The 25,231-nt window shown below is 43.3% G+C and overlaps 1 protein-coding gene across 9 annotated transcripts in view; it reads left to right on the forward strand.

The window, feature by feature from the left end:
- RASAL2 (RAS protein activator like 2) overlaps window positions 1-18,735 on the forward strand; it is a 360,239-nt gene extending 341,504 nt beyond the window's left edge. For 6 of the 9 annotated variants that reach the window (XM_032393402.1, XM_032393399.1, XM_032393401.1 and 3 more), the window contains 5 exons: window positions 6,805-6,939; window positions 8,604-8,806; window positions 10,262-10,349; window positions 13,553-13,583; window positions 15,934-16,221. In XM_032393402.1, the coding sequence (XP_032249293.1) occupies window positions 6,805-6,939; window positions 8,604-8,806; window positions 10,262-10,349; window positions 13,553-13,583; window positions 15,934-16,076 (600 nt within the window). In that variant the 3' untranslated portion in view covers window positions 16,077-16,221. Of the gene's footprint in view, window positions 1-6,804; window positions 6,940-8,603; window positions 8,807-10,261; window positions 10,350-13,552; window positions 13,584-15,933 lie in introns of all 9 variants that reach the window. The other 3 variants (XM_032393403.1, XM_032393404.1, XM_032393400.1) reach the window with 1 other exon arrangement.
- The last annotated feature ends 6,496 nt before the right edge of the window (window positions 18,736-25,231 follow it).

Consider the following 25,231-nt stretch of genomic DNA (forward strand, 5'->3'; position numbering starts at 1 on the left):
GTAATCAGAGGCCTTGCCCCTAGTTTGATAGTTACTGTTTTAAAAACAATTAGCACACTGACAGAATCCTGGGATGCAGAAGTAGAGGAAAAGATGAAAAGCACGACTAACTTAAGCAGATTCCCGCAGCCGACTTCCTGAGCAGAACCTCCTAGTTGGTCATTCTTTCTGGAGAAATTTCCAGAGAAATTCCTTCAGTCTTAAATTTTTCATTTTCATTTTGTTTATATTTCCCCAATTCATTTGATTTTTTAAAGATTTATTTATTTTAGAGAGAGTGAGCATGAGCGGGGGGAGAAGGAGAGGGAGAATCCTTTTTTTTAAAATTTTTTTTTTTTTTTTTTTTTTTTAAGATTTTATTTATTTGCGAGAGAGAGAATGAGAGACAGAGAGCATGAGAGGGAGGAGGGTCAGAGGGAGAAGCAGACTCCCTGCTGAGCAGGGAGCCCGGAGAGGGAGAATCCTTGAGTAGACTCCCCGCTGAGCACAGAGCACAACACAGGGCTCAGTCCCAGGACCCCGACACCATGATCTGAGCCGAAACCAAGAGTTGGCCACTTAACCCATTGAGCCACCCGGGCACTCCCCCAATTCATTTTTGATTTAATAAGCTTTTTCATTTAAAGAAAAGGAAAGAAGATTACATATAATGAAAATGCTTATGCAAACCCATATCTTTCGTATGTATGTCCTATTATATCAATATATTTAATTTGTCAGAAGGCAGTCATTCACACCTTATCATCATCATTTCCACACGATACATTTATGCTAGCTTCTAGTTGAGATCAACTACTTTCAGAGAATCGAAGTGTTTACTGAGAGGAGAAAGAAAAAATAAGTAATTTCAGAGATGAAGTACTGTGTGGAGGCAGGCATCTGCTGGTGGGGGGGTTTGTAGCATGGGGTTCCTGAGGATGGGATAGGGAGTAGAGAAGAATATCGGATTGGCAGAGAGGGACAGGACAGCGGAAAGGGCCCTCCAACCTGCTTTTCAAAAGCTGACTCGGGCCCAGCCCTGGACAGAAAAGAGGAATGCTAACCCATTCCCCTGTATCATGTAGTCCTCAGTTCCCAGGGCCCGAGACTCAGACTGATGGTTTATAAATATTACAAATTACACAGCCTTCTGTGGGACCATCTGGAACCAATTGTCATTATAATATTTAGGTGTAGGAAAATCTAGCACCCATCACACAAGCAGTCAGTGCATGTTTCTATGGGTGAATAGAAGGCCGTCTGGAGAGACGGGAAGCAGGAAATGCGTACAGTCTACAAACCAATTTAAAAGTGTTTTGCGCCACAAGCCATCAATGAATTGGGGTATGTCTGTGTTACATTGGTGGAAGTGAGGCACAGAGTGAGACGGCCTAGTACGGCTTTATGTATTCATCTTTGTTTATGCTTTTGCTGGTAATGCCGCCATCACAGCAGTTCAAGCATAAATCACGGGTTTTTTATTGCTCAAGTTTCTGGTTTCTCTACATGGGCTTTTTCTATGCAGATGGTTTATTCTTTCAAACTTATGTTGTTATTTTTTATTCCTTATCTTCTGGTTTCTTGCTTTTCTCCTCTCACTCCCATGAAGCCTCTGAATTTCTATATAATCAGCACATTTTTGGCAAATTCCTTTGCATATTGTAATTGCAAATTGTGTTGGGGAATTCTTCTATCCCCAAAACTAGAGGATTTCTTTGTGGGGATTGTTCTGTAGGCGTCTCTAATTATCGGTGGCTTTGTCCCGTGCAAATTCCATCTGTATCTTAGCACAAAGGAGTGCCCATTGTTGGCGGCATTACTGGCTTTGGTCTTCATATACGTACTGAGTAGGAAGGAAATAAACTCCTAGTGAAACAATCTATAGGAAAGAGAGGGGTTTTTGTTTTGTTTTGTTTTGTCTTTTTTTTTTTTTTTCAGGATACTGCCTTCAAATTTTTTTACCCTTTTCAGCCTTTATTTGGATTTTTTCCCCCTCATTTTCCTCCGTTTTGTTTTTCATGTATCATGTACTATCTGTGTATAATAGACTGTACTTACAGTGTATGTGTTCAGATATAGCATGTTACAGAACCTTAAAAATTCAAACTTGAAGAGGCTTTTAAAATAAAAAATTCAAATTTAACAGTCCTGTTGGAAGGATGCTGCCGCTATCACGTGGGGATGTGTTGAACCATCTCCTAACCAGCCTCTTCAGGGACCCTCAGAGTTGACTTTAGTCAGCCCTCTCTTGGTGTTGACAGCAGAAGTGCTCTTCACTATGAGAACCAGACTGTTTCAGATTTGGAGAAGCTGAAACCAACAAGCCTTATTTATAGCTAGTAAATACTAGCACGTAAGGGGGACTGGCCTGTTCTCCATTGTCCTCAGCGTAGCCAGGCTTTGGCTGATGACAGGATCCGAGAAACTGCTGTCTCAGGCCCTTTTGCCCTAAAGCATTAGTATTTTTCCCAGAGAAACCCTAGACGGCTTTATCTCAAAGCAGAGATATTCCTAGTAGGAATTCCTCCTGCTTTTCTTTTTGTCTTTTTCATCCTTCCTTTTCTTTAATGATCCACCGTTGAAAGCCAGTGGATATAAATACTCTTCCTAAGGCTATAGCTAAGCAAAATGGGATTTGAAGCCCTTGCCCAACCTCTTTTCCCAATCTCTTTGACTCTAAACTAGAGATAATAAAATTTCCTATCTGTAATAATGCCTAAATAATAACTAAATAACTACTACTAATGAAAACTAGAGATAACAAATTTTGCTATCTTTGCTAGCTTTTTGTAAAGGAGATGGAGCAATCATTGAAGAAAAGCCTTTGATGCACTTCCAAAGGATTAGAGGAAAAACATATAGTATCTTTCTCTTAGTAATACAGTATAGTTTAGTAATAAATTCTAAAGAGAACCAGAGTATTAATAAATGAATATTTTATTGAGCATATATTGTGCAATTACATTGCTACCATTCAAAAATAAACTGTATAATATGGTGCCATGCATCAAGGATTGACCATCTAATTGGGAAATAAGACCAGCACACATAAAACCAATAGGAAAGGGGCGCCTGGGTGGCTCAGTTGGTTAAGCGACTGCCTTCGGCTCAGGTCATGATCCTGGAGTCCCGGGATCGAGTCCCGCATTGGGCTCCCTGCTCGGCAGGGAGTCTGCTTCTCCCTCTGACCCTCCTCCCTCTCATGCTGTCTCTCATTCTCTCTCAAATAAATAAATAAAATCTTAAAAAAAAAAAAAAAAAACCCACCAAAAAGAAAAAAAAAAGAAAAAAAAGTTATATAGTTTTCTAAATAAAAAAACAAAAAAAAAACCTCTATTTTAACTATTTTTTATTTGTTCAATATTACTTTTCTGTTCTTTATGATGTTGTAAAGGTTTTGCCATGAATACAAGGAATAGTTAATATTTTTTTCAAAGTTAATGACCTCCTACGATATGCCATGCAGAATGCTCGGATATATTAGGAAGTGGTTGAAAATCAGATTCGACCAATAAAATAGGAATAGACCCAAATGTCCAGTTCCATCACACAATCTCTTATAATTCATTGGACATTGTTAGTCCTTCTGAAGATACGGTAGCTACCACCATCACCAGTGGAATGAACCAACTCTTGTTTTTACAGCTTCTCACTTAACAGTCAAAGCCTAGATTGTGCTAAGGAGTTGTCACTGTTGTTTTAATATAGCTTTTTAATAGCTTTAATAGCTTTTAGGGGCTAAGATCTCTCCTTAGTGTGTTTTAGGATTATCTTTAGTGTGCAGTGCATTTATAGGCACTCAATAAATAGCTACCCCATGACAAATCACAGGGAAAGAAAGTCCATTCACGCAGCATCTTGTTAACTGTATAAAGCAGAAAGCTATTGAATTAGCTGCCTTGAAATAATAAATTCCAAACAGTAAAGTTGTTACTAGTTTTAGTACCTGCTTTATCTCAAACCACTATTGAATAATAGAAAATCCTGGTTTCATAGAAAAGCAGCTTTTCTGTGCCCTATGTGCTAACGTGATAAGATTATAAAATTTAAAAAGGGTTTGTCTCCTTTAAATAGTGGCTTTCTATTAATTTTTTGAAACTCAGAATCACATTCTTTTGTCTTTCAGGTGTACATATATCAAATAAAAACCTAAACCTCTTGTAAAACTATTTTTTTCTGCCAATGCTGAAACAATTTTTTGTGCTCTGCTTTTAGAATCCAGTAGGGGGAGAACGTGTGTGTGTGTGTGTGTGTGTGTGTGTGTGTGTGTGTGAAGTACCTTGCCGTTTCCAAAATGCTTTTACATGCTGACTCATTTGTTTCTCATAGTAACTTCTGATGTGGATAATTATTACCTTCCTTTATAGATGATACTCTATCCTATAGGCCAGTGTTTCCAAAGTTTGATACTCAAAATTATTTAAGTATACAAGATGTTTATTTAATTAATCACGTCATTATTTTAACACGTGTTAGAAAAATATGTAACTATTAATATTAAAATATATTTATAAATATATAATCTATATATAACCTCAAACTCATGATTGTACTGATGTTATTGCTTAGCATAAGGACTCCGCTGACAAGAAAAAGTTGTTTTAAAGGGATAAGTAATATATCAGTGATGATGTGGTTATGACAAAAATAATAAAGTGATACACAAATGAATGAAGTATACAACATACCTAGATAACAGAGTGAAGATGGAAATAGACTTTTAAAAACTGAAGATCTTGACATTTAAGACATGTTTATGTTTCTTGACACAGTGGAGAAAATGGCTTTAAAGGAGGAACTTCTAGAAGTCCATTAACAATTGCTTTGCTTGTGCCTCAGGCATGATGCCACTTTTTATTGATACATATCTGTAATCTGTTTGCAAATCAGTCAAACCAGGTTCTGCTTCATACCTTTAAGAACCACCCTCCTATGACTTGTGTATGTGTATTTTATAGAGTTTCTCCCAACCAGTATTTTTCATCTAGTCTTTCTAAATTGCAAAGTCATCAAAAAAAAACCTTCTTTTAAAATAGCTATCTATAGAGAGTTTAACTGGATTCTATTTCAGAATGACATAAAGATAATCTTAAGGTAGATAGCTCTGCATGGGAGAGAAAATTCCCTCCAATTATGAGATTACACAGTGTTGGTCCTCAAAATAGAAATCTATTTTAATTCTAAAAAGGCTAACTCAGGGGCAGCTGGGTAGTTCAGTGAAGCGTCTGCCTTGGGCTCAGTGCCTGCCGATCCCCCTGCTCGTGCATGTGCACTCTCGCTCGCTCTCGCACTCTCCCTCTGTCAAATAAATAAAATCTTTTAAAATAAATAAATAAATAGGCTAACTCACATACAATGCTGTGTTCTCTCCGTCTTTCTTTCCCTCCCAGCCTCTCTCGTTCTCTCTCTCTCTCTCTCGCAAGCACACCAGAGAAAAATAATTTGTTTTATATTTCTAGCATCATTTGTAGAGAAAGCTTTAATGTTCAATAGCTTAATATAAATTGTAATATCCAATTCCAGTTTTCTAAACATAAATATGGTAACATCCAAGCTCTGTAGTTTCCAAAGGACTTTCACATACATTATCTTATTCCGTCCCTTCAACTCTCTGTATCAGAGAGTGATGGTGATAGTGTCGGTGATGGCGGTGATATCCCTAATCAGTAGATTAAGAAAAGAGTATTGAAGAGATTAAGGGATAGTTTAAGTGGCAGGTTGCTACTTTTTTTTTTTTTAAGATTTTATTTATTTGAGAGAGAGAGCGAGAGCGAGCGAGCATGGGCCAGGGGAGGAGCAGAGGGAGAAACAGACTTTCTGCTGAGCAAAGAGCCCAATGTGGGACTCTATCCCAGAACCCAGAGATCATGACCTGAGCTAAAGTCAGACGCTCAACCGACTCAGCCACCCAGGCGCCCCAGGGTTGCTACTTAAGGCCAGAATTCTTATCACTCTGTATATTAATATTGGAAAAGGACAATTTATCTGGCTACCTAACTGGATCGAAATATCCCTTAAACTAATCCAATATCTATTGTTTTGATCCTGTATTCATCAAGAAACTGGTCTAAAATATAGACTTCTGGGGGCGCCTGGGTGGCTCAGTTGTTAAGCATCTGCCTTCGGCTCAGGTCATGATCCCAGGGTCCTGGGATCGAGCCCCGCATCGGGCTCCCTTCTCAGCGGGAGGCCTGCTTCTCCCTCTCCCACTCCCCCTGCTTGTGCTCCCTCTCTTGCTGTCTCTCTGTCAAATAAATAAATAAAATCTTTAAAATAAAATAAAATAAAATATAGACTTCTGAGTGGTCTTCATCCATCAAGAAGTCAGCACTCTGTAAAAATGAGCAGTATCACTTGTTTTTTTCTCTTTGTCTAAATGATTAATGTGAAAATTATGGACTTGGCATTCTGATAAATAAATGGGTACCCTGTGAGTTTAGCATTAATCAGTTTATTGGTTCCCGATCGTCTCTGGGTTACACAGTCATTTCCTCAGCTGAGCAATCAACCATCAGGTCAGGTCTTTTCTCTCATTCTTACCATCATTGAAATTTCACTGGTAATTGGACCACTGGACTAATGAACAATTTTAAGGCCTTGGCTTTCTTTTCTTGGATGTGATGCATAGGAATTTCTATTCAGAATAGTTAATTCTTCTGCAAGTAGATATTCTCATTCCTCACCCCCAGCCCTGTCTTTAATAAAATATTACTTAGAACTGAGAGTATTTATTAGGTCACAGTTTTGTCCTCCAAGAATAACTCTGTTTGAGAAACCGAACTAGTGAGCTGTTTGGGGACATGCTAATAAGTGTTTCTGATGCAGGTGCAGTCCCCTGTGGACTCTGCCACAATGTCCCCAGTAGAGAGGACAGCGGCCTGGGTGCTGAACAATGGGCAGTATGAAGAGGATGTGGAAGAGACTGAGCAAAATCAAGATGAATCCAAGCATGCTGAGAAGGTAGAACTAGCCTGTCTTTGTTAACTTCTTGCGCCCACAGGGATAGGCCACCAGAAGGGTGTCTAGCCAACATGATCTCTTCCCCTCCCCGGTTCCACCTCCCCCTCCTACGTTATCCAGCATATGCACATCTGTATATAACGAGTCAGCAGTGTCTCTGTGCGAAAATATGCAGAAAATGTCTATTAGGCTGGGGTGGGAGGATTAATTTTCTTTTCACGTAAGTTACCTTAATTTGGAGACATTCTGCTCTTCATTTCCAGTCATTGAAGGGGAATATTGTTTCTATAAACTGGTTGTTAGTCTTCAACCAAGGCCAAAATTATCCTTGGACTAGACTTCTTTCCCAGATCTTGTTTAATGATTTTGTCTTTTTTTTTTGCCTTTTTGCCTTCACTGGATAAAGAACTTCTAGCTCTGTATTGATTTTTAAACAGATATTATCTATTTCTGTTTTGTTTTAAAGAAAAGTTGACATGAAGAAAAAGGGTTATCAAATAAGAGGCTTGACAGCATGTATGGCAGTCTCTCACTTAATTACCACCACACAGCTCGTCCTGCTTACTTAGCAGCATGATCCTAAAATACGCTTATTGATGCAGTCTGCCTTTTTAAACTGCCATGAAAATTGTCATCTTTGACCTTCTGGATAAAGAATGTACTTTAGGATCATGATGTTGGGTAAGCAGAAGCTAACTGCCTGATTGTCAATTAAATGGGATATTCTGTGAAAATAGTTTGCATTTTACTGTACAGATTTATCATAAATTACTAATGAATTTAAGTAGACCATATGCAAGAAAGCTTATGCTTCTCACCTCACCTAGAAATGTGACATTCCAGTGTACTCACACCTCAGCTACTGCACTGTCAGTATGAGAAAGGGCTGGGATTCTCTAAAGCTTCAGTGAGAATTTGTTATATAAAGCTTTAGTTTATATGTATTTATATAAAGCTTTAGTGAGAAAACAGACATATATGTTCCAGCCAGCGGAACCAAATTGAGCCGATGAACCACATCATGAAAAGGGGCCAAGAGGCAGTATTAATCAGCCCTGGAGAATGTGTGGGCCTTTTGCTTAGTGCTTGTGACCTAAATATTTTACCCTTGTATAGTTGGGGAGAAAGCAGCAATAGCTTACTTTGCCATCAGATTCTATTTATTGAGTTAGTAGCGTAACAGTATAGAAAATTCGCTTGTTCTCTAAAGGGCTGATTCTAGTAGAATGAAGGAATGAGAGTCTGATGAGCCAGGATGTGTCAGAGAGCCTCCAGTACAGCTGATGATAACACAGATCTTTTCTCTGGTAGACAACTGGCTTTGGGCTTATTTTAAGTGATTTATCAGGCTTCTAAGTACTTGATCTTTTTTTTTCCCCTGCCCCCATTTGATACAGATTGGATGTAGCTTGCAGCAACTGGTAGTGAATGTGGAAAGAGATACATAACATATAGATTCGAAATGCCAAGTTCAGATTAAAAATGTGATTTTAAGGGGAGAGAGGACAGAGCTCCTTTACCATTTATGCTTTTTGATCATTTTTAAGAATATTAGGAGCACGTGGAATGGCAGCTCAGACAGCATCCAACCACCTTGATTTCGAAAACCAACGTAACTCCAGTTCCCCCCCCCCCTTGTCTTTGATGCCTGTCTTATGCTCTAGTATGAGCAGGAAATCACGAAGCTGAAGGAGCGCCTGCGCGTGTCCAGCCGGCGGCTGGAGGAATATGAACGCCGCTTGCTGGTGCAGGAACAGCAGATGCAGAAGCTGCTGCTGGAGTACAAGGCCAGGCTGGAGGACAGCGAGGAGCGCTTGCGCAGGCAGCAGGAGGAGAAGGACAGCCAGATGAAGAGCATCATCAGCAGGTCAGACCTTCAGCTGCTGGGGGGTGTGGGCCAGTTAGGGGCACAAAGAGATCGGAAGATGATCCAAAGAATCCTTAAGTCATGGCAGCAGAAGCCACTTCAGTTCTGCATATGCTCTGGGACTTCATACGGATGTGATGCATGACCATATCTCTCAACATTTTCTAAATGGGAGACCTTCCTACCCTTCCTTTGAAGACAGAGGTGGTAGGTTTTTCTTTCATCGTAATAATCAGAAAAAATGATGGGCGCCTGGGTGGCTCAGTTGGTTAAGCGACTGCTTTCAGCTCAGGTCATGATCCTGGAGTCCCGGGATCGAGTCCCGCATCGGGCTCCCTGCTTGGCAGGGAGTCTGCTTCTCCCTCTGATCCTCCCCCCTCTCATGCTCTCTGTCTCTCATTCTCTCTCTCTCTCAAATAAATAAATAAAATCTTTAAAAAAAAAAAAGAAAAAATGAAAATGTAGCGACTCACTTGAAAGGTCTTAGTATTCAATGTCCAGGAGTCACTTAGGTCTTCATGAGTCTTGAGACATGGAAGGGCAGCACCACTGGATCTCTTCAGGGCCAGAGAACTGAGAGAGAGAGAGAGAGAGTGCCGAGATGTCCAGGGAGTCTCCGGGAGGGATCAGTTTTACCACACACTTACATAGCACTCACCCTAGGCCAGGCACTTTTGTTAAGCACTTTACAAATAATAATTGGTTTAATCTGTCCATAAAGATGTGTTTAATGCCAACCTCTGAGGCAGGCGTTATTCTCCTTTTATAAATCAAGAAACAGGCTCCGAAGCCATGAAGTCACCTGCCCGAGGTCACTTAGCGGGGCAGCCAGGACTTGAAGCCAGGGAGTCAGGCTCCGGAGCCCAGGCTCAGAACCACTGTGCTTCACTCCTGTCGGATGCTACCGAGGGGTCAAGCAAAATGAAGACAGAAAAGCTTTGTCGTTTCAGAAGTATGGAGGGAATTAGCAGTCTTGGAGCCGTTTCATGGAGTCGAACGTCTGTGGGTTAAGATGTGAGTGGCGCCCGAGAGAGAAAGTAGGCTGACTAAGTGTAGCCCCCTCTGAGAAACTCAGCCGTGCAGGGAGAGAGGGACGGCTGTCCCCGGGGAACTTGAGAATGAGAGGGGGGTCATTTGTTTTTTTCTGGGTGGTTTGCTAGTTTGCGATGAACCAGGCTGTGCCGGGGGAAGGATCTGACAGAGGAGAGGGAGGAAGTGATTCTGGGGACCCTGTCCCAGAGGAGATGAAAATGCACGGGATCTGGTTACCAGCAGAGAGGTCAGCCTTGGATGGCTCCTTCCAAGGTGGGAGAGAAGAAAGCAAGCAGGATCACGGACCTCTCATGGGGGAGGGGTGGAAATCTGGACTCTGCCGAGTTTGGGTTTCTTGTCCCCTACGTCAGCTGGCCTCTCTTTGACGTACGTTCTCGATGTCTCCTTGCTGCCACGTTCTAGGCTGATGGCTGTGGAAGAGGAACTGAAGAAGGATCATGCTGAGATGCAAGCAGTTATTGATGCAAAGCAAAAAATAATCGATGCACAGGTGAGCAGGCCTTGAATCTAGTAGAAGGCACTTGTTTATAATGACTGTTAAATATCCTGACTTCCGACAGGAAGTGCCCAAGGCATGTACTGCAAAAAATGGGTCATTGGGAAGTTCTCAGCATTACCTTTTGAAGATTAAAAGAGTTTCTATGTGACCTGTATTACTTTTTCTTTCTTTGACTGGTGACAAGTCTGTTAACCCAGCAAAGTATTAGCGTGCTTAGAGCAGTTGCTGGACAAATCTTAACCTAATGCATGATGGGGTTTCCTTCTTTCCTTATGGAAAGGAGGGCATTCTCTAAGGGGGTAACTGTGAAAAGTACACCGCATGTGTCTGGCTTGTGACCTCCACTGCCCATCGCTTGGCTGTGATGTTCACGGTCTTGTTAGTCACGTCCACTGTGCCATCGACCTCTAGCCCCACAGACGAGTGGAACTGTAGGGGAAAGACAGGGTTGTGGCAGGTACCTTTCCTTGCTGTTCTTTCGGTGCAGGGTTTGGCAGTGATGCTTGGGATTTGCTTGGCTGCCCTCCTTTGTTGGCACTGTGCTTAGAGAACCTCTTAGTCTTGATGAAATCAGAACCTGGGCCTCTGCTCGCTGTAGCGTATCCCTACGACACTGATGGCATGATGACTGCCAAGAGCACCTCACAGGGCACATCAGTGATCAGAGCCAATCCAGGAGGCAGGAAACATTGCTGATTTGGTTTCTTTTTATCATTGCAAAATATGGTTGTATTTCTTAGAGCGAAATAAATAACAAAAGGCAGGTGCGGTTTTGATAGTGGCTGGTCTAGCCACCAAATGTGTCCCCTTCCTAGAAACACCCAACCCACACGGGTTTGCATTTCTCACCTTTAAAGACCTTATCATATCCCCAAGCTATGGAATAAAAATGGGAGCAAGGACTTTATCGGGGACCTTCTCTGCATAGGGGACCCTCTGTGTCGGAGCCCCTGGCATTATTAAGCATGCACATAACACCCCCTATCTGGTTTCCTGACAGGGTTAATGTGGGGTGGGGTTTATTTTTCAAAGGAGTTGGGAGGGAGGCTGAAAGCAGAGTCGTGGCAGGAGGCTTCCTGGGCCCAATGCTCCACAGACACACCCAACTTGTAGGCCAGTGTGAGCTGTGACACTCGTCAGCGTAGCTCCTGGAATATTTTGGACTCTGTAGTTTCTGGATATTTGGACCTCATAAGAATCAGAAGAAAGGTCTGCTGTAATTATCTGACTTGGTCCTTTTTTTAAACCTTTCTGGGTGTCCCCAAGGTGGGTGAGGGAGGGGTAGTGGACACAAGGCCATCTTGCCATACATACTATAAAAAACTCATCCCAGAGCCTTCAGAGAAACAACCTGGATACAGAAAGCAGTTTAGTCAGGAAAACCACTGTTAATAAGTTTTCACTGGTAGGTTTTCAGTGTGACAAAAGGGTGCAGGAAGAGTCCTATTAATAATCACACCAGGAGAGATTTTGGTTCTGCTGAGATAAAACGGACCATTTTCATAATTCCAGCTGGTCTAAAACTGTGTCAGTCTTGAGCAGAGGAAGCTTGGGTGTGTCACAGTGGTGGCTCTGGGCACAGAGCATTTCCCTCTTCTCAGCTGCCCGCAGGACAGCCTCATTAGCTTCTGGCCGTTTCTACCCGCTCCCGTCCCCTATTTTTTTTTTTTTTAAGATTTTTATTTATTTAACAGAGATAGAGAGCACAAGTAGGCAGAGCGGCAGACAGAGGGAGAGGGAGAAGCAGGCTTTCCGCCGAGCAGGGAGCCCGATGCGGGGCTGGATCCCAGGACCCTGGGATCATGACCTGAGCCGAAGGCAGCCGCTTAACCGACTGAGCCACCCAGGCGCCCCTCCCGTCCCCTATTTTGACATTGAGGGCCAGATGACTGGGTGTGATGCTGGAGTCAGGCATGGACGGTGAACACAAGGAAGGGAGTAGGATCTATCAGGCCTCAAAAGCTCTGGAAAGTAAGGACCATCTGTCAGTTAACCAGGAGGAGGGTGTTGCTGTTCAGGGACGGGTGAAATGTGATCCTCAGAGCATTAGTCAGCGTCAGCTTGTGGTCTGGCTAAACTAGATATTTTGGGTCCATTCCTCAAGGCAGTGGTTTTCAAATGCTTTGATTCCGTGGACTATTTTGGTCAAACCAGAGGGACCTTCCATAGGTCACTTTCCAACTGCTCGTACTGAGCACCACCAGCAAGGACCACTTTCAGCTCAGGGATGAAATCACACTGAGGTTGGCTAAATATAGTAAATTACCTTGTCAGACACGGGCGTCACTGTACAGTAAGCTTTCTACCAGAGGCCCACCAGGGATCCCTGAAGAATACTTGGAGAATTCACTGGACCACATTTTGAAAAACAGTGTACGGTGTATAGCACAAATCATAAACACTAAAGCTAATTTAAAAAAAAATTATGACCTCCAATTCCAGCTGTTGTCTTACTGGTACATTCAAGTCTTATTATAGCAAAAGACTTTGAACATCTTGGGGCAGCCTTTGAACATCTTGGGGCAGCCTTTGTAATGAATGACTTTTTACATCAGAGCCTGTCCTTTGTCGGGATCAATCTTACATCCTAAGTGTCTGATGGAGCAGAGCAGTCCTTCTGGCTCATTTAATAGAACGCACACACGTTTGGGGTGAAAGCTTCCCAGTGAGGTAGCCCATCCTTTTAGGTCCCTGGCATCTTCCTTAGTGCCACTGGTAGTGGAAAATATTTCTCCTATGAATACGGTTTGCTTTCCTTATATTCGAGCTGAGCCCAGCATTTCCCAAAGCACTGAAGGCCTGGTGCCCAGTGAACTGGCTTTCATCTGTGCCAGCAGTCCTGCGCCCCTCTGGGCAAGGCTTGTCGCTGAAGTCAGCCTGTCCGTCTCCTGGACTTTATGCCATGAGGCCTGGCCTGGGTCAGCCACCTTCTAACTACACTGCAGGATGATGAGCATTGCACTGGCCAGGCCAGAACCAGCTGTCTTGGACCTTGTAGCACGGCCATGGGGATCCTGGTGATGGAACTAAGGGGACCATTTCTGAAGCATCAGACCAGGGACTGTGCCACTTTCACCCCCCCAGGATCTCTCCATGTGAATCAGATGGAGAACAGAGAAGGGCTTCCTCCTCTGAGAAGCAAGCAGCTGCCTAGTTACTGTTGCAAGTGATATCTCCGCTGTGTTAAATTACAGGTCATAAATGGAGATGAGATTATTCAAACAGGCAAGTAAACCCGGTCCGTTCTGTAGCTGAGCAGTCCCAGCCCTGGCCCAGGACACCGGCCTCCTACCCATTCCAGCTCCTACAGCAACCACCCTGGAAAGCCTTCCTGTCAGGCGTGGATTGCTTTGCCTGTCAACCCAAGCGGAATCAAAATGTCAGAGCATCTTTTGCCAACTGACCTTGACTTTCAAAAGTCCCTATTTGATGATTTTTCTTTTACTTTTTGTTTTATTTTGAGACGTTGGCAGTGGGGGGAATTACAAAAGGGGATTTGTCCACTTGGAAACTTTCAGCTGTTCAGCAGGGGTGTTATTTGGCTTCAGCTGTTACTCTTGTAGGAAATAAATAATTGCAATCATTCTTAGCCTTCTTTTTGACCCTTTAAGAATCAAATAACTTTTTACAAATGCCTAAAAAAATTTTAGGGGGGTGGGGTTAAACCTGAAGAATCCTACTTTCCTTCTTATTGGGGCCTTATTTATCCTAATACTGAAATTCCTTTTTTAATCATTTCAGGATATTAACAGTTACTCCGTTCAGAGACCATTCTTAACCAGAGGGGGAACCATCGTATTTGGCCCCCCACTCCTTGTTTCCTGGTAACCACTGACCAGTCCTTACCTGCTGGCTTTTTAAAGATCTAGACTTGTTATCCCAATAAACTCCATTGGCTATGATTTTTTTAATTACTATTTTTTTTAAGCCTCACAGATCTTTCTTTCATTGAGTTTTGCCTACCCTCAAAATGAGTTACTCCCAAAATAAAAAGCATCTTATACTAGATGAATGCTTACCTAATAATGCTGATTTTATGTATCTTACCACCTGAGACCTCCATCAGAGAAAAGGAGAACATTTTTTTAATGCCAGTAACAAGGGTCTTTTTTCGTACTTTTGAAACCCCTAGCCCTGCTGCCCTGACCCATTCCCAAAGTAGGAGATTAAAGGGCAGCATTACTTGATGCTGTTGTCCGTAATGCTTTTGCCTCCAGCATCCCCCAGGGCAGTGGAGGGCAGTGGTCCTCCCTCAGCCCCCTCCTGGTGGCGCGTTGCTGGGAGCACCCCGACATGGCCCTGGGGGGCTGCTGCCCGCTAGCGAGGAGCAGCATCCAACCCTCAGGGACGGGATTCCTGCCCTCTCTGCACCTCCCCGTGACCCGCCTTACCACGCTTTTCCCGGGGTAAATTCAGATACTCCAGGGGAGGAAAGCTGCTTTTGGCTTTCAGGCTTGTTCCTCACATGTTTTTTTTTCTTTTTAATTTCATGGACATAAGTGAAGACCACCCCTCTCAGCGTTAGCCTCTTTTCTGAAAAGTGACAACTTCATGTTGGAAAGGTTCTGGAATGATCTCCCTACCTGCTGAAACTAAGATTAGGGGTTCTCTCCTAATCTTTGTGAGACTGATAATATTTTGACGGGATGATTTTTTTTTTTAGATGAGCCTACTTCCCTTTAGATTGCCATATTTTGATGGGGTCGGGTGGCCCTTTTTTCTCTCTTGGTTTTTTGTTTTGTTGTTTTTTGTTTTTTTTTTCCGTGTGTGTGTATTCAACAATCTTTGGTTCCAAAATATTGGTCCTAAGGCACTTTTTTTTTCCCCAGAGACTCAAAAGGAAAATGAAAGCAATCTCGTTATTGGGTAGCTTTCCTGGAGTAACTCTGAGCTGGAATGAGTCGAGAAGCTTGTGTTCTCTGTTTGTTTTCATGTGTTATGTTTCTGGCATCCCCCTTCGGCCACATCTCCCTTCCCATATTCAAATGACCCCTTGGTCTGAGCTTCTGGCTGCTTTTTCCCCTCTTGCTGTTGCATCCTCACTTTGTTGGTGACTAGAAACTGCCACCATGTATTGTTTTAATTTTGAGCACAATGTGAATTCTCTCCAAATGTGACTGATGTGCCCTCTTGAGGGGCCAAGAACCCGCAGAGCACATGCACTTCTCCTCTGTGAAATGAAACCTCTGGTGCTTCTTTCTTTGCCACCTGATTTCTATGTTTTAATTTTGACCCAAAGCACTTAATACCGTAAGGCAGCTTGACAGCCCTGTTGCACAGTCTGAAGTAACACCTGGTGTCTTGTTCACGTCATCCTAGCGTCCCAAGGGATTATTAATAACCAGTCCTGCTGTGCTGAAAGGAAAAAAGAGAGAGAAAAGAAACACAGATGCATTGGGCTCAGGGGAAGCCGAGCCTGAGTAGGGTGCAGAAAGAGGCAGAGACGTTCCATTTGTCTGGGAAGCATCATGCGTACTGCTGTTTGATAGAAAGCATTAGAACAGTCATTCAGTGGAGCATTACCATGTGGTTTCCTGCACGTGGCCTGAATAAAGCCCCGATTGGTGTGTTGCAGGAAAAGCGGATCGTGTCCCTGGATTCGGCCAACACCAGACTGATGAGCGCGCTGACGCAAGTGAAGGAGCGGTACAGCATGCAGGTCCGCAATGGCATCTCCCCCACCAACCCCACCAAGCTTTCCATCACGGAGAATGGTGAATTCAAAAACAGCAGCTGCTGACGGCCTTTGTGACCACACAGACTGTGGGAGGAGACAGAAGGAAATGTCCCCGCTCTCCTGGCCCCAGCCCTCTCCCCGACCCCCCCAGGTTTACAGAATGTTGCTACTTCCGAACAGCAGAGTGGCGAGACACTCTCAAATGAAGAAAGGAACCTTGTCTTTCAGGGCATAAGGCTAAGACTTCCAAGGTCGATGCTTTCCCCCCATGTCTCTATGTACATAGGGAACTTAGTTCTGGGCCATGTACAGAAAATACCACTGTAATATACCAAAAGGAAGTGAATAATGTAGATTACCTTTTTAATTATTACTATTTTTATTATTGTTTTCCTCTTGTTGAGAGCACTGAGGTTGTTAGAGGAGGAAAAAGTAGGAACGACATGTGAGTGAGAGATGAGCCCACGGGCTCGGTAGGTAGAGACCAAGTGTCTATCGGATAGAAGCACGTGGAGTGCAATAGGACATCGTCAGAATGAATTTTTCAGGGATTCATCTGCCAGTCTAAAAACCCCACTCTGGCCCCCTTGTCCTTTAGGAGAACATGCAAATACCAAGAACCAACCAAAACAATCGATCCCATTGATCAACCAAGACTGGTTCTGAATGGACAGCTAATGTGATTTGGGGATACACTGTTTCAGAAGACACAGATAAGAGCTGTTGCATCAAAACTGGACTTTAGGAGTGGTTTCTATTGAACTCCTGTTAATGTTCATTTCCTTCTGTCTAGAGCAGATGGGAATTTTCCATTTTAGATAGGGGGCTTTTTTTAACCCCAGTTGTAATAAAGGGTGTTCTTTTTCCTCTTTAGAGTTTACAGAACTATAAATATTTGTGTCTCTGCATACCATCTTCATCTTCACACACCCACTGCCCTTTCCAAACCCCTGGTGGGAGCAGTCTTCACCAACAGGGTTCACTGTCCCCTGGAGAGGTTGTTCAAATATGCTGTCCATAAGCCATCCAAAATAAACACCCTTTCTTCCACACAGAAAAGGGCTAACCATACCATAGCAGGAATCTCTGAATATTTCCTATTAAAAAAAAAAACAACTTTTCTATTTGTAACTTACAATTTTTGTTTGGGATAAAGATTTTATCCATTGTACTAGTAAATCTCTGGGCAGGGTAATTTTATCTCAGTCTTTAGCTTTGAAATGGCTTCTTCTTCTAATTCCCTCACTAAAATTTAGAAAGGAAATCCAGAAGTCACGATTCTGCTTATAAACAAAGAAAACTAAAAGTGCAAGGACCATGCGTTCCAGTCATTACTCCCATGTTCTTCATAGATTTGGCAATAATCACTCCATTTCACCAACTGTCATCCTTGGCTTTATTGTAGGACGGAAACAGTCGTGGAAGCTAATTTACTTCCTTTTTTCCAGAGGTGTGAAATGTCAACTTGAATGCAAACTTGATTATCAGAAGTATGGAATGTTATGTGTTAAAACAGACATTATATATACAAATATATATACATATATACTCACACATATGTACATAAAACTGCACAAATAGGAGAAGTTCATGCCTTCTCTGCTGTCAGATATAACATTAAAAGGGTTTTGAATCTCTTTAAACAAGATCTAAGCAGCTCTTTATCCTGAGAAAGCAACAACATTTCTCAAATAAGTTAAGGATGTTTATTTTAAATTATAAACTTTAAGGAAATTTTTAAAAAAGAAAAGGAAAAAGGGAGAGGGAAAAAACAAAGACCCGAGGGAGCCCTATGCACGGAGTGAGTGTTTCTACCGAAGAGAGTATTATAAGGAAACAGGAGGACATTTATTGGGTCCTCTGCTGGGTGAGGCCCAGCCTCGACATCTGTGAATAGCCTCCCTCTCGAGGCACCCCCCGGCTTTCGCTCGGACCTCTTGAGCCCTGCCCTCTCCCAGTTGGATCTCTGTGTTGGACCTTGCATCTCAGCAATCTCCCAACGGCCCCCAACCCACAACCTTTTAAAACATTTCTGTTCATAATCTTCTCGTCTCTGCCGGTCGGAGCTGTAAATCAGGGCTATTCCTCCTACTTATCTGATCTACAGTTTTCATGCCCTCGGATTTTGGGCACTTGGTTCATTTCTTGACCCCTGGTAGTTGTTTTACAAATTCTTACCTCCTCCCTCGAAACTGAGGGCACACTGCGGTCAAAATCACTTTACTAGGAAAACAACTTTACTAATTCTGAAGGTGTGCCCTGTGTTGGCTGGGGGGGGCGGGGGGGGGGGATGTAAACATAGGTGTCCTCGTTTAGAGCTGTTCTCAGCTCCAGTCACATTTAATCTGTTCTTTGTAAAGCCTTCCATTGTGCCGCAGAAAGCCTGGTAAAAGAAGAGTCAGTCTCAGTGGCCTTAAGTATGTAACTCGGGGGATGTCTTGCATTGAGGTTTGGAAGCTCAAAGTGTTGGTTATGGATTACAGAGGGCCGATCAGCTTACCTATATTGGGGGTTTGGGGGAGACACAAAAAAACCTTGATGGCTGCCTCCAGCTTGGAGGCATTGTGGGAGCCCCTTAGAGGGCTGCCTGCTCCGGAAGATTTAATGCCCAAAATGTTTGGAAACATGATGCAGCCCTCTCTTATCAGGTTATCTTGAATGAAGAGAAAAGAGTAAAAAAAAAAAAAAAATCAGAAGTCAGCTAGAAGTTCAGATTTGTTGCCAGATGTGAAATTTTCGATGATCCTTTGAGCCTGTTCCTATCCAAACATTTTTCTGAGTATTTCTTTAGAGAAGCTGTCATCTGTAGAACTTATTCCGAAAGATTTTTTAAGTATATAAGACTGCAGCAAACAGCTGGTAATTTTTATGGAGGTATTGCTTAGTTCGGCTTTTCTTCAGCCCAGATAACTCCATCCGGATTGTTCGGCAGGAGGAGGGCCTGGTCGAGGCGAGGCAGGCGGGTTAAGATCGCCGTGGCCGCGCTCCTCCTTCAGCCACACATCAGCCACATTGCGGGCTGCAGCTGGGCCACGGTCCACTGGCATTTGGGGTTCAGGGGAAGTGCTTGCGAAGCGCTCGTCTAAGCTGACAGCCAGGCTTGGCCATTGACAAGGACAACGTGGGTGGGATTTAGGAATTCAGGAAAGGGCTTCCATACTCCCTTTTTATATCACTGGAGCGACAGGCTTTCTGGGCCGAAGCAGAAGAAAGAGTGACATTTCCACCAGGTCCTCGCATTCCCCGAGTCTCTACAACATAAGCCGAGACCTAGGAGATGGCATCCAGGTAACTAGAACAGACACTTGAGCGCCCACCGTGTCCCAGGCACCCTCACCGAGGTGCCATCGGGGTCCAGGGCAGCCCGTTCGTGAGGAGACTATGGTAAAATGAGCTCATTGTGCTGTCTTCGCTGTTCGTTGTCTTCACTCAGTTTGTAGATGGTGACAAGTCGCTTTCTCTGGTCTGCTCCGAGACCTTTCCCTGTGATGGTGTTAGACAGTGAAAGAAAGAGCAAGAGTTTCTGTCTCCGACTGCTGTATGACCTTGAGAATTTGCTGGACTTTAAAAGTAGAGCTTTCCAGATCTTTGTCGACCTCAGCCTTTGTTCTTGGAGCTGTGGTTCTTTTGGCCCCTGGCTCTCACTGTGCCCTCAGAGGTGCCCCAGGTAGGGAGCAATTCTTCTCCGGACGTCCCAGGGCAAGACCGTGGCCATCGAGTGAGTTTGCATTAGTATTTGCTTTGCCTTCCGCCTGGATTGAGTTCTAGTTAGCTCCAGTTTGGAGTTCCTGAGAAGGCTGGTTGTGGGGCTGAACTTGGGGAAGGAACCCCCTTCGGGATTGCCTAAGTCCCGTGTGACCGGGAGCCGAGGCTGGACACCAGACTAGACTGGTCCCTGGGCCTGGCCCAGCAGCTCCTGAGGCCGTACTGCCGCCTCAGCGCGCTGTCCGCTACACCCACGGGGGCCGCCTTCTCGCACGGACTGTGGAAACCAAAAGGGCCTGCCCTCTCCAGTCGCCTTTCCCTTCTCAAGTCGCGTGTGAAATCGCCTGCTTGCCCCAACAGTAAATCTTTGCCTTCCCACCCATTACCTGAGAGCCAAGAATTTGGGATACTTTGTTCTTATCCATCTGTCAATTGGAAGAACCTATTTTACTAGTCTTTTAAAAGCAAGATATATGTTGGGGTGTTAATTTTTAAATAGAATCTCTTTCCATGTTCGAGTGATTGTTATTAGTTCTAGAAGCATTCCCTTGTTGTCATGACCCAGTTATGAATTCTCTTGAGTTTAGGAAAGAAAAAAGTGATGAAATTTGCATGAGACAGAATAAATATCTTATGAGGAGAGAAAGAACGCGAGGAAGATACATGATCCGAAAGGGGACAGCAGCCGTCTCAGTAGCCCAAAGGTTCGAGGAAACAGGATTTATATCCTTTGCCTGATCTTAATATGCACAGATAAGTGGAAAGGCCGTCTCTGGAGACAGCACGTGCACAGCCACACAAAACACACAATTCCTAGGGCTTCTTTTTTCTGAATGTTGGTCCATCTTACAGAACAGTGATTCCCAGACTTTCTTGAGCTTTTTAGGTTTTGTGCTCTTATTTGTTAGATGTTATGACTGTGGTTCGTTCCTCCTTAAAATGTATGTACCATATGTGTTATATGTATATATAAGTTAAAGTGACTTGAGGTTGATTTGGTCTGACATTGTCTCAAGAATCCTAGATATCGTCACTGATACCATGAGGGTCATAGAAAGAAAGCTGAATATCACTGATCTGAGAGTAGGTTCCAGAAAGAAGGAGCTTTGGTTCCTGGTCAGTTAATCCTCAGGTGTTTGAGAAACCAAGCCAGCGGGACTTGGCAATGACAGCAAGCCACCCCAGGAAAGCAAAGTGGTCGTTCTGCCCGTGTCTCAGCCTGCATTTTCATTTCCTACTCCTCTCTTCCTTTTCATTCAGATGCCCTCATGTTCCACTGGGAAGTGTTTTCGTTTGGGACCTAAAACCAGATTTATCTCTTGTCGTAGAAAGATGTCCACAGCAGCTGTGTTTTAGGGGCCTCCATCATCTGTGGGAGGGGTTCAAATGTTCGTGTATAAATATTGTATTTATGTCATTTCTAAACTCTCAAGGGAGAAATTTCAGTTCCCAGTTCACCAAAAGGTTAAAATACTAATTGACTCAATGACCACTATCCTGCAGAAAGGTAGAAATAAATAGTAAAGGTTAAATTTTGACTGGTGCTTAGATATTTCCTTGTGACATTAAAATTAACCCAAGCAGACAGACAGCAGCACACTAACCTGAGTCACACCTGTGAGGAATTTACCTTCTAAATTTGATTCTGTTTTTCATCTCCAGGGCCTTAATAAGAATGTGTTAATACACATGACTATTTTACAATGATAGCTCTAAATAATTTATTTTTTATTTCAAGAAAGAGAAGTACACCTTAGAAAAACAAAACCCAAGATTTTATTTTATTTTTAAAGCCATATTTTTGTGCTGGTAGCACTTAGATTGTTCCATACGTGAGATCCATATCTGCATTTCATTACCTGGGTTTGTTCTAAAGAAGATTTATTTTTGTTCTGTGAATAATTTTTGATGGTTCTTGTACATGTACAGATATAGATACGTTTGAGGTCTTTTATTGATATTCCTACAAAGAATATAAATAAACTTTAAACATTTCAGACTAAAGTTGCTAATGTATTTGACGTATTTACCACCTTATTTCTAGCATGTATCTGGGTGAGTAGAACACTTGGAGAAAAACCAGAAAGGAAATGTATGCAGGAACATTCTTCTGAGGTTATATTTTTTTTCTGAAGTTAATAGTTTAACATTGAGAACGATGTGTCAGAGAATTTCCCAATTGACAAGTAAAAAATATTTACGTGTAGTAGGACAAATAGCTCGCATTATTATGTTATATTGTGATGATGCCCTTAGAGAACTCCTCATTTGGAAGAACTTGAAATCTCTTTAATAGCTCGTGGCTCGGAAGGAAAGTGTCCTCCACGTCATTTGGAAGCGATGCCTCACTTAGCTTCCCAGCCAGCCCACTACTGTCCTCTCTTAATTCCCTAGGTAGATTAATGGGGTTTGTGTCAGGATTTTTGTTGCTTCGTTGGGGTTTTGTGTTCTTGTTTGCTTGTCATTCTCCAGGTTACTGTCCCCAAATGCTTCCATCTGCTTCTGCTTACCTATTTCTATAAAATCCAGGAAGGCCATTTTTTTTCTCTTACATAATTTTCTTGTGTGTGAGGTGCGGGTCTGAAATCAATCCTACCAGTTAGCCCTTCATATAGCTGGAGTTACTTCTAAAAGTCTGGAACAAATGTGTAGTCTAATCTACAGGAATGAAAAGACTAAAATTCACTCAAAATCCGGAGAAGATTGTATGAGAAGGAGACTCCAGATCAGTCGACGTGGGCACTTTTTTGTTTACTTCGAAGCCAACCCATTTCAATCTGAATTGCTCATGACCTAATGTAAACTTTAAGACTTCTTGGATCTGAAACATCAAAAAGAGAGAAACTGCCATTGCTTTCTTGTGACCTCCTGGCCTAAACTGCCCACCTCTACCCTTTATGTCCAGCCATGCCCTTTATTTTTCTTAGCCCCCCTCCAGTTGCCTGCCTTCTGTCCTTAGCAGCTCCCCTAATGGGAAAGTACATAAATCAATTTGGTTAGGACACTATGGCCGCCAGCGCTCGCCCGCCGCCACCACCACACACACCCCGCGGCCCCGGGGCCCGGGGGGGGGGGGGGTAGTCTGATGACAAAGGGGCTAAAACAAAGGACATACTCAGGGCTTCTCAATCCTGTTAATTAGAATCACTACTGAACTTTGAAATCAGGAAAGAGGGGGGATGCCTCTTGAGCTCCCCCACTGACCAATTAACTATATCTCTCTATAGATTGGGGTTGAGCTCTTTTTTCCACTTCCCCAGGGGATTCTAACTTGCGTTGGGGTTAACAACCACTGGTCCACAGTGAGCCCTGAACACTGTGTGTGTCTGCCACCATGTTGCTCTGTCCCTGTCCCTGTCCCTGGAACTGGGGTAAGTTGGCTCCAGGTGTTTCCTCGCCTTCTGTTTGGAATTTAAAATGCTGCTAAAACCAATAATATATGCTCTACCTTCCTACACACAGACACACATTGTCCCCACTTTCCATCCTTTAAATCTGTGAGGTAGAACTTCTCTCCATTAACAGGGAATAGATACATCCTAACAAAGATGGAATTCAAAGATGTTTGACTTTGGCTTTACTCTAAAACAGAAGGAAGATGATGATTTCTGGTTTGGTTCCCCCCACCCACCCCCAAAAAAAGGGTCCTTGACTTTTGAAAACCTTCTACTGAGCATTGCAGTCTTATTACTTGAACTTCTACTAAAAAAATTATCCGATGTTGAATTGCATCGTTTGCACCTGTTCTTCTTTCAATAGCAAAATGCACCGAGAACTTTCTAGTTCCTCTCCCCAGTCCCCGGCAGGCCAGTGCACGTATGCACGCGTGTGTGCACACACGCACACACACTGCTGTTCTTTCCAGACACTTGAGTTTGTGAGGTTTTAGAACAAGTTGCCTGGGTGCTATTTCTTTGGCCTGTGAATAAATTGCAGTAAGCTACTAGATAAATGCCAATCTGTTTTCTTGTCTGTAACATTATGATTTGGTTAGATGACCGATAAGGAACTCTCTAGCTCTGACATCTATGGTTATTATCTGGTATAACTGAAAAATATGCCCTTTTGCCATATTCAAAAATTGGTTTGAGGCTTCTGTTGCAATATTTGGGAATGATTCTTCCTCTTCACAATGTCCTACCTTATAATCCTTTAAAAGAACAGAGGATGGTAGGGGGAGCCTAGAACAAATGTATATCCAAAACAATAATAATTGATAGTAACAGTTAATGTTTGTATTTATCAAGCACTTACTACGTGCCAATTTACTAAGCACTTTATATGGAATATTTCACTTAATCAATACCAACCATATGAGGTAGATTTTGTTGGCCCTAATTCATGAGGAAACTGATACACAGAAAGGTTAAGTTATTTGCCCAAGGTCACACAACTAATAAGTAGAAAGCCAAGACCCCAATTCAGGTCCTTCTGACTATGCTATCTTGATTAAAAAAAAAAAAAAAACTCGGGAAAAAAATGTTAGACTAAGAAAAAGATCTGAAAGTCTCAGCACATGCACCAACCTGTCACCCTGAGCCAGAGTGACGGCAATGGGAACAGATGAGCTAATTTTCCAAAGCTTTTTCTCTAGGTATATTGGTTCCCACAGTATTGCCTTGCATTGTCAAAGTCACCTGACTGATCAAAATCAGAAGTGGTCTGAAGTCTCACCTCACTCAAAAATTGGTCTTTCATATCTTCTGGGTCCATCAGAGCTGGGATGGTAAAATCTGCTTTCAGGATTCCAAAGAGTTGCCCTGGAAAAGAAAGTGCTATCCGGTTCGGGGGAAAATGATCCTATTGCCATTTGGAAACTAAGTTCTTAGCAGTCAGGATTGCCCCCAGTGGATACCGCAGACGCTCCATGGTGATTTCGGATTTCAAAAAGGAAGACGAAAGAAGCTGCCTGGCAGGAGAAGGTGCAGCCAGGGGCCGACAGGAAAGAGCCTCAGGCCGCGGTGGGGTAAGGTCGGCTCCCCTCCCACGTCCTGGCCCCCTGCCGGCTGCAGGCCGCAGGCCGATGTTTTCTGTCTCGCCTGTATTTTCCTCCTCCTTTTTAACAAATCTGTTAGATAGATACTCCACACCACGCTGGAAATACTCACCTCTCCCTGGACCCACATTTTAAAGGCCAGCTCTACGCCCAGAAAACCCTAAGTGGGTTCTCTGCGCCTATAAACCAGCTCAGCCTTGGGCCGTGAGCCACCGTCCTCACCACAGGAGGGACAGCCTCCTGCCAGGACTGCTTTCTGTTTGCACAGCATTCGATACACAGTACGTTCGCGTAATTCCCCCAGTGGGTGCTTGCAGCAAGCCGGGGCCGTGCGCCGGGGAGTTTTCCCTGTCCCTCTTTTGCAGATGAGGAAGAAGAGATGGTGAATGAAGTGAGGGAGTTTGCTCCCCAGGCTTTCGCAGTAGTCAAGGCGCTAACTCCAGGCTCCTCGGCCTTGTTCCTGTTCCCGTTCCCTTCCCAACGCTTCCTGCCATC

This window comes from Phoca vitulina, unplaced genomic scaffold, assembly GCF_004348235.1.
Source record: "Phoca vitulina isolate PV1807 unplaced genomic scaffold, GSC_HSeal_1.0 scaffold73, whole genome shotgun sequence".
Lineage (NCBI taxonomy): Eukaryota > Metazoa > Chordata > Mammalia > Carnivora > Phocidae > Phoca > Phoca vitulina.